The 13,266-nt window shown below is 41.1% G+C and overlaps 1 protein-coding gene across 1 annotated transcript; it reads right to left on the reverse strand.

The window, feature by feature from the left end:
• Positions 1 to 626: 626 nt before the first annotated feature.
• Positions 627 to 2,144, reverse strand: LOC137295304 (deubiquitinase and deneddylase Dub1-like). The gene is made up of 3 exons (XM_067826619.1): positions 2,139 to 2,144; positions 1,577 to 1,825; positions 627 to 704 (listed from the first exon to the last, which is right to left on the reverse strand). Exons 1-3 carry the CDS (start codon positions 2,142 to 2,144, stop codon positions 627 to 629), a joined length of 333 nt encoding a protein of 110 aa, XP_067682720.1.
• Positions 2,145 to 13,266: the final 11,122 nt, after the last annotated feature.

Here is a 13,266-nt window from a genome sequence, read left to right on the forward strand (position 1 = left end):
AAAGTTTGAACATTTTCAAAAGATTCGGGCATGTCATAAAATTAACTTGAATGGCTGGAATGCATTCGGAATGCATCAAGATGTTGTAAAAATGAAGTTCAAATTTCCAGGAATCCCTTACACGTTTCATTCCGACAGCATTCCGGCTCCTTCCGCCCCAAGTGTGAAGGGGGTATTACGCAAAAATGAATCCTGTTGTTCCAATAATCGAGACGGCGTTGTATGTTCATTGTTTTCATAACCAGTTGTTATAGATGGGAATCTGTGTTGTTATAGAGGGGGAATAGATGGATGTCATCCTCTCCAATCGGAAGGACAGCACGTTTCGGAACATAATTCATACTACTCCGGGATCTATTGTTAAAGCTTGTTAAACAACCGGCCTCTCGTATAATATTGGAACCATCCATGTTCACCGTTCCACATACCGGTTTGAGAACAAAATAGGGTAATGATAAATAAATTACAAACTTATTCCTTTATTCGCACTTAAGGTCCAGAAGGACGGAAGCAGAATTCATTTAGCGACGGACTAGTAATTTTAACAATACGACACTTATTACAAAAGCTGAAAGTAAAGATGCGATAACATTAACACATTCGATTTTAGGAAGTGGACTGTTTTTTTACGCGAGATCAATCACAGTCTCGGTATTGGCACCTGTGGTTGGAATGAGCGTTATTCGTTTGGAGGTCTTGAGTTCCTGAAGAAATATCAATCATAATGAGAATTCTTTATAAATTACAGTGTACAGCTGCCATAATAGGCAGGAGGTCGTCCCGTTGGTTTGTAGAGTGAGGGTTATTGGCCCAGAGTAACATCTATATGGAATACGATGTATTGAGCATCTGTTTGCAAATTTACACCTGTCTCAACGTAAAAGACATCATGGCTAGATTAATAACAACAATGCTTTATAATCAGCACGTGCTGCCAAGTCAATATTAGAGATACTATTGTACTAATGACATATAATACGTTGGGCAAGAGAGAGCGACATTACACGACTAGCGTCCATTCTGTTGGCTAGCCAGGTAATAGAGATTATAGATTTCTCGTCCACGCGCCCGTACCAATTTTATTGCAGGGAAAACATTTGCCTAACGACTTCTAATATCCCGTGTGCTAATTTAGCGTACATTACATAGCAGTGTCCGATGACAAATTTTCTCCATCTTTCCTGACATCAATGAGATTGGACAAAGGGGGCGATAGGACCAATCATTATCTGACGAAGAAACACGGGTCTTTCATAATATCAGTTTGACAATATCAGCGTTGTTAGAGATGTGGCTATTACAATCACAATTATCACTAATTGATGCTAGCAGTATACTGGAGTGAAGCTGCCTTGGATTTCTCCAGGAAAAATGTCTGCATGTGTTCATCCCACCGTTCAGCTGGGATGCTGAGATCCAAGCTGTTACATACAGATTACTTAATGACCGTAATATGAGCTGGCGTTCTGTCGCTCTTGAGTACTCCCTGTATGATATTAAAAAATGTATTATCTAGGCTAGGATTAGAAAATGAGATGATTGACATTTTTTATTGGTTGATATGATATACCATTACTTGATACTGGTAGGTTTCCTGCAGTCGGCTTGGGTCGAGGTTGAAGGTTTGGGATTGAGAGGTTAGGGGATTGAGGACTTTGGGACTGAGGGGTTTGGGTGTTGTGGGCTTTGAGGTTGAGGTTGAGCGGTTTGGGGCTGAGGGGTTTGGGGACTGAGGATTTGGGCTGAGAATTTTGGGACTGAGGGTTTTTTGGGGGGGATTAGGGAGTTTGGGGCTGAGGGATGTGGGGTTGAGGGGGGTGAGGGGCTATGTTAAAGGGTTTGGGTGACAGTAGTAGTGGGTGCAGTAAAGGATTAACGATGTCATCACGGGGTTTAACTGCCGCAAAATAATTGTCCCCTTAACAAGAGAGGTATGACTAATTCTACACTAATGCTTCCATAGTATTAAATAATTTATTTAAATTTTAAAGGAGCCCCATTTAGATGGGAGATCCTGAACCTAAGGAAATCTAGACTTGCTTCATTTAGTTTTAGCTTTGGATGACTAAGAAATATAATGTGGTTCAGGGACTGTGGGACATATTAGACCAATTCATTTAAAATGTATTACTACTTACCTGCATTTTAACTGTAGATCCAAATATTCTTATCATTGTAGAAGAGTCACCATCTGCTAAGGAGAAGATATAAATCCCTGTTAGGGAACCATGCAGTAGAGGTACTCCTGCAAGGTGATCTTCTGTTTCTTGCCGGTTATCAACAGATTCATTCTTACTTTGGTATTGTAAACTAATAATCAGATATTTCATTTTTCTACAAACAGTGATATATTGATAGTTATTATACTGTCCTTTGGTGCCAGTTTTAAAGTGTAATAACAGTACAACGTGTTCTAGTCACAATACGACTGGAATATTTTCGGCGTGACACAGTCTTACCTCACTCCCTCACTCACTCACTTACTAACTCACTCACTCACTCACTCGTGTTTATGACGAGCGCCACGTGCGGGACAGGATCTGCTCACCTTTCCGCGGACACTTGGCATTATCAATATGTGGTAGTGAACACATCAGTAACGAAGGTCTACCTGCTATCAAGTCAGGGGTCAGTCCATCAACCAATTAAGCCTGACCACTCTGACCAACCGATTCCGTTGTTCGTCACTTACGACAGTCCGGGTTCCTGAAGACCATTTCTTACCCGGATTTACACGACGCAGTACCATTCAGAAGTGAGTGGGTATGGTCTTACGCCGCTTTTAGCAATATTCCAGCAATTTTACAGAGGGGGTGCCAGAAATGGAGCTCACTAAAACATTGTACCCATGTGGGGCATTGAACCCTGGCCTTCGGCGTGATGATTGAACGCTTTAAGCACTAGGCTACCCCACCGTCCCTGGTACTACACTGAAATAACAGTTTCATTGTATCAGAAATGTTGCACAACCTCGTTTGACCCGATTACCAGATTACCCTAGTTTCTCATTGATTCCATTCAGTGTTATCATTAATCAAGGTTAGTAAAGCGAGGCAGTTGTGTGCCGGCTGAACACTTTAATGACATGCCATCTGGACAACACGGACACGCTGGACAGGTCATCACTATGGCTAACTGACAATAGGTCAATATTTAGATGGCGCGAGACTATCTCTACTGTCAACTTTATCAGATTCGCGCGCGGTAACAGTCTGTGACTGACTTCCAGTGACTATCGGGGCTCCCTCTGAACGAACAGCTGTTAAAGTGAGGCATTAAAGCGCAGAGAAAGACAGATAAACTCCCAGTCAGAACCCATGTTTTCAATTGACCTTTGATTGACGACATTGTTGAACGATACAGCAGGTTACACATGAAAAGCCCCTTGGCAAAATGTAAGACCGGACAGTGGTTTATTGACCACATGACCGTTTGATGATTAATTGGCAAACATACGTGTCCGCATAAGAATGTAAATGGCGTTTCACCACGACATAATGTGCAGTGGAGCGACTCCCCATTCTTCAGACTGAATGTGAAACAGGGAACAGACCAGCTCGTCTTCGGACTTTTCATTGTTGAATCTAAATTGAATCGCTTGTCAAGTGGACTATATCGGAGCTCTTGCCACCACGAATCTGTGTATCCCAGCTGTTGGAAGTTAATTAAGGACTACCCTTTGCCTGACAAGATGTACACTTGACCCTTCTTAGGTTTAATTGGATAAACCTATTGAGTGAGTGAGTGAGTGAGTGAGAGTGAAGGAGAGAACGACTAAGCGAGCGACTGAACGAGTATAATTCGACCATGACTTTTACTAATTTCAGAAATATCGATACCAACTGAAAAGGGCAATCGAACCCGGAAAGTGCGTTAAGTTGTCTTCATCTGTGTCCATTTGGGCGCATTTTGTACACATGCATACATCTGTGTCAATCTAACTGTAGGGTAGTCTAGTGGGTTTGGTGTTCGCCCGACCACGCCGAAGTCCCGAGTTCGATTCTCCACATGGGTACAATCGGTGAAGTTCATGTGATCCCCGCCGTGATATTGCTGGAATATTGCTAAAAGCCACGTAAAGTTATACTCAATGACTGCGTCAATCGTTATACATCTGTAACAATATTTGCACATCGGGGTCAATCTATGTATATCCCTCTGTCTATATATGTGTACATCATTTTATATGTATTTCAATCCGTTACATATTTGACAAAATGTGTCCATCTGCGCCGATCTCTCCCTGTTTGTCATTATAAATGTTGATGAATGTGCTATCTGTACCCAAATTGTACATCTGTACATTTAGTACGTCCCTGTAGATATGTGTTCAGCTGTGTCTGTCTTGATAGATGTCTGTACATACTTGTCCATGTTAAACACACATGACCAGCCTTTTCTGTCTGCGTGAATCTGTCCACCCGTTTCCATCTTGTACCCATCTGACAATTCTTATACATCTGCGTCACTGTAAATACATCTGTACATCTGTGACGTTATAAATACATCTGTACATCTGTATCACTATCAGCATCACTGTGTCACAGTCTGTACATCTGTATCACTGTCAATACAGCTGTATCACTCTCAGTGCATCTGTTATCACTGAAAGTACATCTGTATCACTGTCAATCAGATGTATCACTGTCAGTACATCTGTATCACTGTCAGTACATCTGCATCACTGTATCACTGTCAGTACATCTGCATCACTGTGTCACAGTCTGTACATCTGTATCACTGTCAATACAGCTGTATCACTGTCAGTACATCAGCATCACTGTGTCACAGTCTGTACATCTGTATCACTGTCAATACAGCTGTATCACTCTCAGTGCATCTGTTATCACTGAAAGTACATCTGTATCACTGTCAATCAGATGTATCACTCTTAGTACGTCTGTATCACTGTCAGTACATCTGCATCACTGTATCACTGTCTGTACATCTGTATCACTCAAAGCACACGTGTATCACTAAACGTACACCTGTAACTCTAAATACACCTGTCACTCCACGTTCATCTGTGTCACTCCAAGTACAGCTGTATCACTCAAACTATACCCGTGTCACTCAAAGTTCATATGTATCACTCTTAGTACATGTGTGTGTCACTCTATGTATCCCTGTGTCAGTCTACGTACATCTGTATCACTCAAAGTAATCTGTATCACTCAAAGAACATCTTTATCGCTCTAAGTACATCTGTATCACTCAGTGTACGTCAGTATCACTCAAAGTGCATATACATCACTCTTAGTACATCTATCTGTATCACTCTAAACACACATGTATCACTAAAAGTACACCTGTCACTCAAAGTACACCTATGTCACTCTAAGTACATCTGTATCACTCAAAGTACATCTATATCATTCAACGTACATATGCATCACTCTAAATACATCTGTATCACTCTGAGTGCACCTGTTTCGCTATACATGCACTTGCATCATTCAAGTACATCTGTGTCCCTTTCAGTACATCTGTGTCCCTTTCAGTACATGTGTCCCTTTCAGTACATCTGTGTCCCTTTTAAGTACATCTGTGCCACTATAAGTACACATAGTATAGCCACATATGTACATATATGCCTGTGAGCGTGTGAGTAGCGCTGTGTATATTACATATGTACATATGCCACTACCCATGCATATACATTTATACATATCCAGATTGGTGAATATATCGATAGTAAACTGATACACAGGTTAATCACAGGATGGCAAGCAGATACATTTCAACCTGATAGATCTGTGACAGGCTGATAAACTGTGGGGCAAGTGAGAGCATACGATGCTAAGCCTAAACACACACACAAAGCAACGGTTATTTGGCGTAATGTGTTTTGTAAGGGTGCAATATTTGAGTTTACTTTCATCGTTTTGCAATTTAAACATGTAGACTGTTTTCGCAGGCGGTTTAGAGTGATCGATGGTAGGTATGTTGTTGGCATCATTTAGAAGTTGGTGGTTGGGGTGAGTCTGGTGTTAGGCCTTTAGCACTGTTCCAGAAATATCACGTCGGGGTCACCAGTAATGGGTTTCACAAATTGTACCCATGTGGGGAATCGAACCCAGGACTCCAACATGTCACAGACGAGCGGACGCTTTAACCATTAGACTACCCCACCGCCCCTGGTGGCTAGCTTGGCAACAGTAGATTGATAAGTACAGGTAATTCAATCTACAGATTACTTACAGCCCGCCGCCGTATTGCTGGAATATTGTTCTCGCGTAAAACCAAACTCACTCACTCCGTGGCTGATGCCTATTCATGTACGAACGATAGGTCAGCCATGCAACAGAGCTCCCTGTCGTTCTCCTCTAAATGCTATTTAAAAATACTTAAACGTCTTACACACCTGTCAATCACATGTTTACCAACCACGGCATCTCATTGATACACCAGCTAATCTTCATATTATCCCTTTTCAGTCGCCTTATTTATCCAAAAGGGCAGAGGTTGCGGTTATAAACTCGGGTCATTGGCGCAAGACCGCAGATAATTGACTTCCTCATCTAGGATGAACGTAGATGTTTCTTCCACCTGTCTCGCTGCTTCGTTCTGGTACTATAACCGCAATGGATATATCCCGATTCAGGGTACCCTGAATTGCATCAACGATGCGTGGAGATCACACCACTATCATCGTGAAAATATGGACGCAATATGTCGTCTGCAATGGCGCTCACCAGCTGGCAGACGAGAACGTTTTTGGCGGGAAATGTAAACGGAGGAGTATCTGTTTCTCAATTTGGTCTGTCCAGGTGTATTGTATCCCGCGTCTTAAGGTGATATAACGCACGGGTAATCAAAACATCTGCCGGATCTTCACTTTGATTTATATGATGACTTGTATACTACCCAAAAGAAGTCAAAGATTCCCGATTGTTTTCATGTTATGATTAATCTGTCATTGTATGACTGTATACTACCGTATTATAGAGAACATAAAAAGAAACGCAAGTTACGAAAAAAAGAAATCTCGTAAACGTAAACGTTCATTTTTATGTCTTCTATCTAAAGACTTAACAAATAGCCATAGTTGGGTTTCTTTTGATGTTCACTATCGTCAAAGATCCCAAGCTATCACTGCACACAATCTGTAATGGTAGTTAAATGACGCCTGATTCGTTCCAATTACTAATTGCTAAAAACGCCCGATTATTTAATAATACACATGTGATAAATGTGGTCTCACTTTAGGCAAGTGAGTTTGTTCAAAATTGCATCTGCTCACAAAGCAGAAAATGGGTACCCGCGGGATAAAGTCGTGTGGATATAGCCTTCTTTGTACCTAACAGGTAGCTTGGGTTATTCGGGGTAATACGTTGTAATAATCAAGTGTTGGGGCACTTTAAGCATGCAATATGTGTGGATAAATGGTCTATTATTATGATTATCGTCATAATACTGCCATAGAGGTTAAAGACTCCTACTTTCATACATGTAGTTCTATAGTTAATCTGTCATGGGGGCTAAAGAACGATCGCTACTTTCATATTTCTATAGTTAATCTGTCATGGGGGCTAAAGAACGACCACTACTTTCATATTTCTATAGTTAATCTGTCATAGAGGCTAAAGAACGACCACTACTTTCATATTTCATAAAAAAAAACCCCACTATATACAAGACCGCACAGAAAGAAAGCCCATACATGTAATGTTTGTGAAGACCTTCCCCTCAGTGCAAATCCTTGATGGCGGTAGGGTAACGCAGTTGTTCGAATCCCACATGGGTACAATGTGTGAAGCCCATTTCCGGTACACCCGCCGTGATATAGCCTGAATATTGCTAAAACCGATCCAAAACTCACTCACCCCGAATCCTTGGTTTATTTATTACACTGACAGGCACGTCATGTTATTTTTGTTTTTTGTCTTTTAAAAAAAAAAATTCGTTTTGCTGAACATCAAAGTAAAATACAGCACTAAAGTATTCTGTCATGAGAATAGCTGTTCCTATGGAAACAAATAACTGTTTACGCTGAACAATGCTGGTTGGATAGGCAGGGAATATATTGTCATAAAGTTATATTTTTTTCAATAAAACAAAGTGAAAAAGAGAAGTACGTGGTATCGAAATACATAATATATTATACATATTCATTATATGTTTAATAGAAACTCATGTGACGATAACAGCCAATATTATATATGTCGTGACCTCCAAAACGAAGCTTGTATTACTGACGGTATATTGACAGTGAATTATATTCTGATTACAATCGGCGACCTGTTAAAAAAACCGTCGTTCACAAAAAACCCCAACCTTTCCAGGATAACAGGTATAACCTATATCATTTTAATTATATCAAGGTTATGTGATCCTATGGACCGGCCACAGCTTGTGTGAATAACAAACACGGTAGAACAAACAAATCTGATGGAATTCCATACGAAATAATGAAATTACTATTCCAGGCTATTCGGGGATTTATCCCTAGTCGTATAGATTTATCACACTCTGGTATGTGCGTGTGTGCGTGCGTGTGTGCGTGCGTGCGTGCGTGCGTGTGTGCGTGCGCGATATTGGATATAATCTAGCTAATCAGCTCTTGCTATGTTTTTAGCTTCCTGGCCCGAGTTCAGACTGCGCATGCCTGGACATCAGAGCGTGCACAGACAGAAAACTATGGATAGTCGCCTGTGGTTATAGCATCATGACAATCTCACAACGTGTCATACGGGATGTCATATGTTATACATACACAACAGGTAGATTTCACCTTTTAGTGTTGACTAGTAATGGGGCGAGTAATTGAATCTAGTTTTACGCCACTAGCACCGTGAAAGCTCATTTTCGACGGTTTGCAGCTCTTTTGAATCATATTTTTTCACGATACTAAACTACTTCTGCAAGCAGGGAAACTGTAACAGTTAAGATTTGTTCATTATCCCTGTTGCAGGGAGCTTCCGAATAACTTGTTTTAGATGTAATATTTAAGAATATTCCCTTCTTGGCACCTTGTATGAAATTAAGAGTGAAAACGCTGTCGCAAACTAGAAAGTGAGTGAGTGAGCGAGCTTAGTTTTATGCTTAGTTTATAATACTCCAGCTACATGATCGTGCTCTGTCAACAATCGAGTCTGAACCAGACAACCCGATGATCAACTGCACGAGCATCGATCTACGCAACTGAAAAGCGATAACCGCTGACATGTGTCAACCCAGTCAACAAGTCGGACCACTGATCCCGTTAGTCGCCATGGTTACTGCAGGCCAGTTCTAATCCGAATCTTCAGGGGTTCGAGCTAGAAAGGGTTTGATTCCCTATATCAAGGGTTACTGCAAAACCGATTTTGTAAATACAATTTGCTAAAACCGTCATAAAACCAAACTCACTCACTCACTCTCTATATTCCAGTCACACGATCCTACTCTATAAAGCTATCGAAAACAATGGCCCAGTATGTATGCATCAATGTATATCTGATATATACATTAAATTATCAAATTATTACATCTCATTTGTAATTCATTCAGTGGTTGCTCCTGTCGTTGATGTCTGGGTAATGCCGAGTACCTTATTCGTGTCGTCGTTTAAGCAAGGAATCAACGTGATTCAGTTGAGAACGCTACCATTACCACCCTGATGTAAACATGCTTCCAGTGATAAAACCTCCATGCAGAATGCATAATATTTAAGGTGGTGTTGGTGGTGAGAGGGGATGGGGCGGGGAGAGGGGAGGGGGAAACAGAGTTGAGTAACCCGGTGGTTCAAGTGCTCGCCGGTACCACATGATTATTTTCCATTTTGATATACTCCCGTATATTAAAACAGCATCGCCGCCATTACCTGCAGGTCAAGTACTCGAGGTAGTGAGGGATTTATGCTAGTCGGTCACTCCGCTGCAGCTGTTACAACGAATGTTAATTAATACTAACTCGGGGCTATTTGCATTCCATTAGTGGTCTTGGTAGACTATTTCCATTTAATAATCCTGTACCAACCTTGCTCTGGCTTGAATATCATACACGAGCATAATTCATCTGTGTCTGCACAGTCATGAAGATGTGTGATTTATTATCTTTAAAACCAATCTACATGCTGTATAGCATTGTCCTGTGGCAAACTGTACTCGCCATCTGATTAGAATCGTTACGTCCACGCTGTGGCCTGCACTGACTGGCCGGGTTTAGACCTTCATGAGGATTTCGCCGAGTGGTGTTACGTCCAAATGAATATGGGTTCGGTGCCTGGTTACAGGGAACCTGGGTATAAAACGACAAAAAACGTTTGTTATCACTTCATATCAATTCTTGCTCTCAAAAACTTTCTTATGCCAAATGAACACAATGATTGTGTTCACACTGCCGCCACTTTCCTACGTCAGATGAACACATTGATGTGTTCACAATATCGTCAGTTTCCTACGCCAGATGAACACATTGATGTGTTCACAATATCGCCAGTTTCCTACGTCAGATAAACACATTGATGTGTTCACAATATCGTCAGTTTCCTACGCCAGATGAACACATTGATGTGTTCACAATATCGCCAGTTTCCTACGTCAGATAAACACATTGATGTGTTCACAATATCGTCAGTTTCCTACGTCTGATGAACACATGCTGAACAATGACGCCAGTTTCCAAGATCAAGTGAACACAGACATTGTGTGTACAGCAGCTAGTGTCCAACGCCAAATAAACACTCTTGTTATGTGAACAATTGTCCAGGCCCTTTGTCAAATGAACAGTGATACAGATACTCTAGTTTCCTTCGACAAATGGACATATTTGTCTGAGTCTAGTAGCAGCAGCTAAACGCATCCTTATCACAGGCTTTGCCTGTTGTCACTTCTGTTTCCTAGGTTAAGTAAGGTTAAAAGGGCTCGGTGATTATAAGTAGCGTAATGACGTGAGACAAATGCAGTTCCGTCGTCAAGCAATTTCAAATTGCATGATTTCAGTTTTCTGCCTCAAATGTCTTCAGTTTTGTAACGTGACATTCGTAGCCATGTCACGTGACTTAAAATGTCACCCATCCTAAAACTGACCGCACACACCATGAACAATGTCATCCTAGCGAGAGTCACATGACATTAGAGCACGTGCATTAAAAAACCTGTAATTGAATCCGCATCAATAACATCCTCACACCTGTCAGAATCCCGTCTACATCTCACGAGAACCATCCGTCACGTGATGCTTTTTGTTTCCATGGTAGGAATCTAAATTATCAATCGCAAACCGAGCATATAGGCGCAATTATTAGATCATTCAATTACTAAAATGTCAGAAATAATTACTGCATCTGTCCAAGAAAGCAGACAATACAATATTTGGAAATGACTTGGCATTCCTAATTCTCTCTGACTAGGTATCCGCACGCAGTTTTAGTTTTTTCCGATCTTGAGACAGAATCAGCATCGATTTGGAGATTACCTGCACACGGGGAGAAGTAATTAATTTGACAACTTCATTAGTCCTTAGCTTCTCATGCCGCTATCCCCACGTCAGAGACTGCTGTCTAATGTGCCACTGTCAGGGGGTATTGATGAGTCGAACAGCCCTACTCTACGGGGTCGCTCGTAGCAGATTGCAGGGGCTATCCTCCTGGGGTCGACAGAACGGTAAACTTCAAGACAGGTTGGTATGTGTCGGTCATCCGTCTTCATTCAGTTATTGTTGAGTTGAAAGGGGTGTCAGTGCAGGGGTGTCCATCCCCAACACGCGAGCACACACTCACACGCACGCGCGCACGCACACACGCACGCACACACACACACACACACACACACACACACCATTTTTGTGAGTATTGCTGAAAATGATAGCACGCTGATTTCGTTATAAATGGGTTTTTTTTGTTTGTTGTTTAACAAACTCAGCGAATTTTCAAGTGATATGTTGGGTTCGTGTCCTGACACTCCGGTTTATGAGTAATATTTTTTTACCTGGATATCATATTAATCTAATAACTGACTCGTAATGAGTCATTCTGTTTCATTTACAAAGTCATCGTCGGTATTAAAAAATCCTTGCCAGACTTAATTCTGCTGACACTTTGAAAAACATGTAAGGTCTGTAGATAGAAAAATGTGAGCCTTGAAAAACAGAAAGATGCTAAAACACATCCGATTCTTGTTCCCAACAACCAGGGTTTATTTATGACCACATATACACCGAAAACGTCAGAAAATAATCAGTCCCGATTCTAATAGGCATTATATAGTTATGGAATTAGAGTCGTATCGGACGTACCAAGAACAAGTTCGCGAAATAGTTTCCAGATCTTGCTAGCCAGTCGGAAAGTTAGAAAGTTACTAGACCATTGACAAGCACACTAGGCCGACCGTTGCATGTAGGCAGGGGTTTTATCATTAAGCTGCTAATTTGACGAACATTGTTATCAATATTTTGCATGTGATTCTTCAAAGGCATTTAGAAGTTGTTTCGGTAATACTGGACAAATCATATTGATAGCAGCTTCTTGAATTTATTTCTCACAACGTTTCGGGGCTTGTTATAGCCCCATCATCAGGTTAAAGTGGTTTTGCATGATTTAAAAGTGTATCATAACTTAAGTTCTTCACAACAGTGCTATGTATCTAAAATGATCCCTCGAAAATTCACCTGTGAGTCGAACTAGTTCCTGTGGGGATTCACTGGCCCCGACTGGATTTATACTAGCCACAAGCGAGCGTGCCAGTCCTATCTCGCAAACAGCCCAGAACAATCCCTGAAATAGTTAAAATTCCCCCGCACCGGTTACTTGTAAAAGAAACTACTCCTCCATATTGTACAGCTGTTTGAATATGTACACTAAACGTTTAGTATTTGTTACCGTTTCTGGTTTCATACACACATAGGGAGAGAGATGGATGAATAGTCTCAGAGAGTCTAGCATATTATCATCCTCTAGCGGCCAACCGTAATCCTTGATATATGTACTCGTCAGTATGGTACCTCTAAACACATATTACTCAAATTGCAGTAACACCTGACTGGCCACCGCATCAGCATGAAAACAAATTTGCATGCTAACAATGCCAAATCATGTGACTAAACCCACAAATAATACAACAAACGGCCCAAGCTGTTGTTTGAAACAATCCCCTGTCACGTAAACTATATCATCTGTGTCGTGTAAAATGCATAATGTTTAATGTGCATCAGGTAATGGATAGTGCAATGCGAGCGACCGCATCAGTTATTTGTGCGTGGAGTGTTGCATGGCTTTTGACGATTCTGAAAAGCACCTCATTAACATGGAGTTGATTTTAGTGCCGTGTAAAATTTATGCTCATT

Source organism: Haliotis asinina, chromosome 8 (assembly GCF_037392515.1).
Source record: "Haliotis asinina isolate JCU_RB_2024 chromosome 8, JCU_Hal_asi_v2, whole genome shotgun sequence".
NCBI classification, from domain to species: domain Eukaryota; kingdom Metazoa; phylum Mollusca; class Gastropoda; order Lepetellida; family Haliotidae; genus Haliotis; species Haliotis asinina.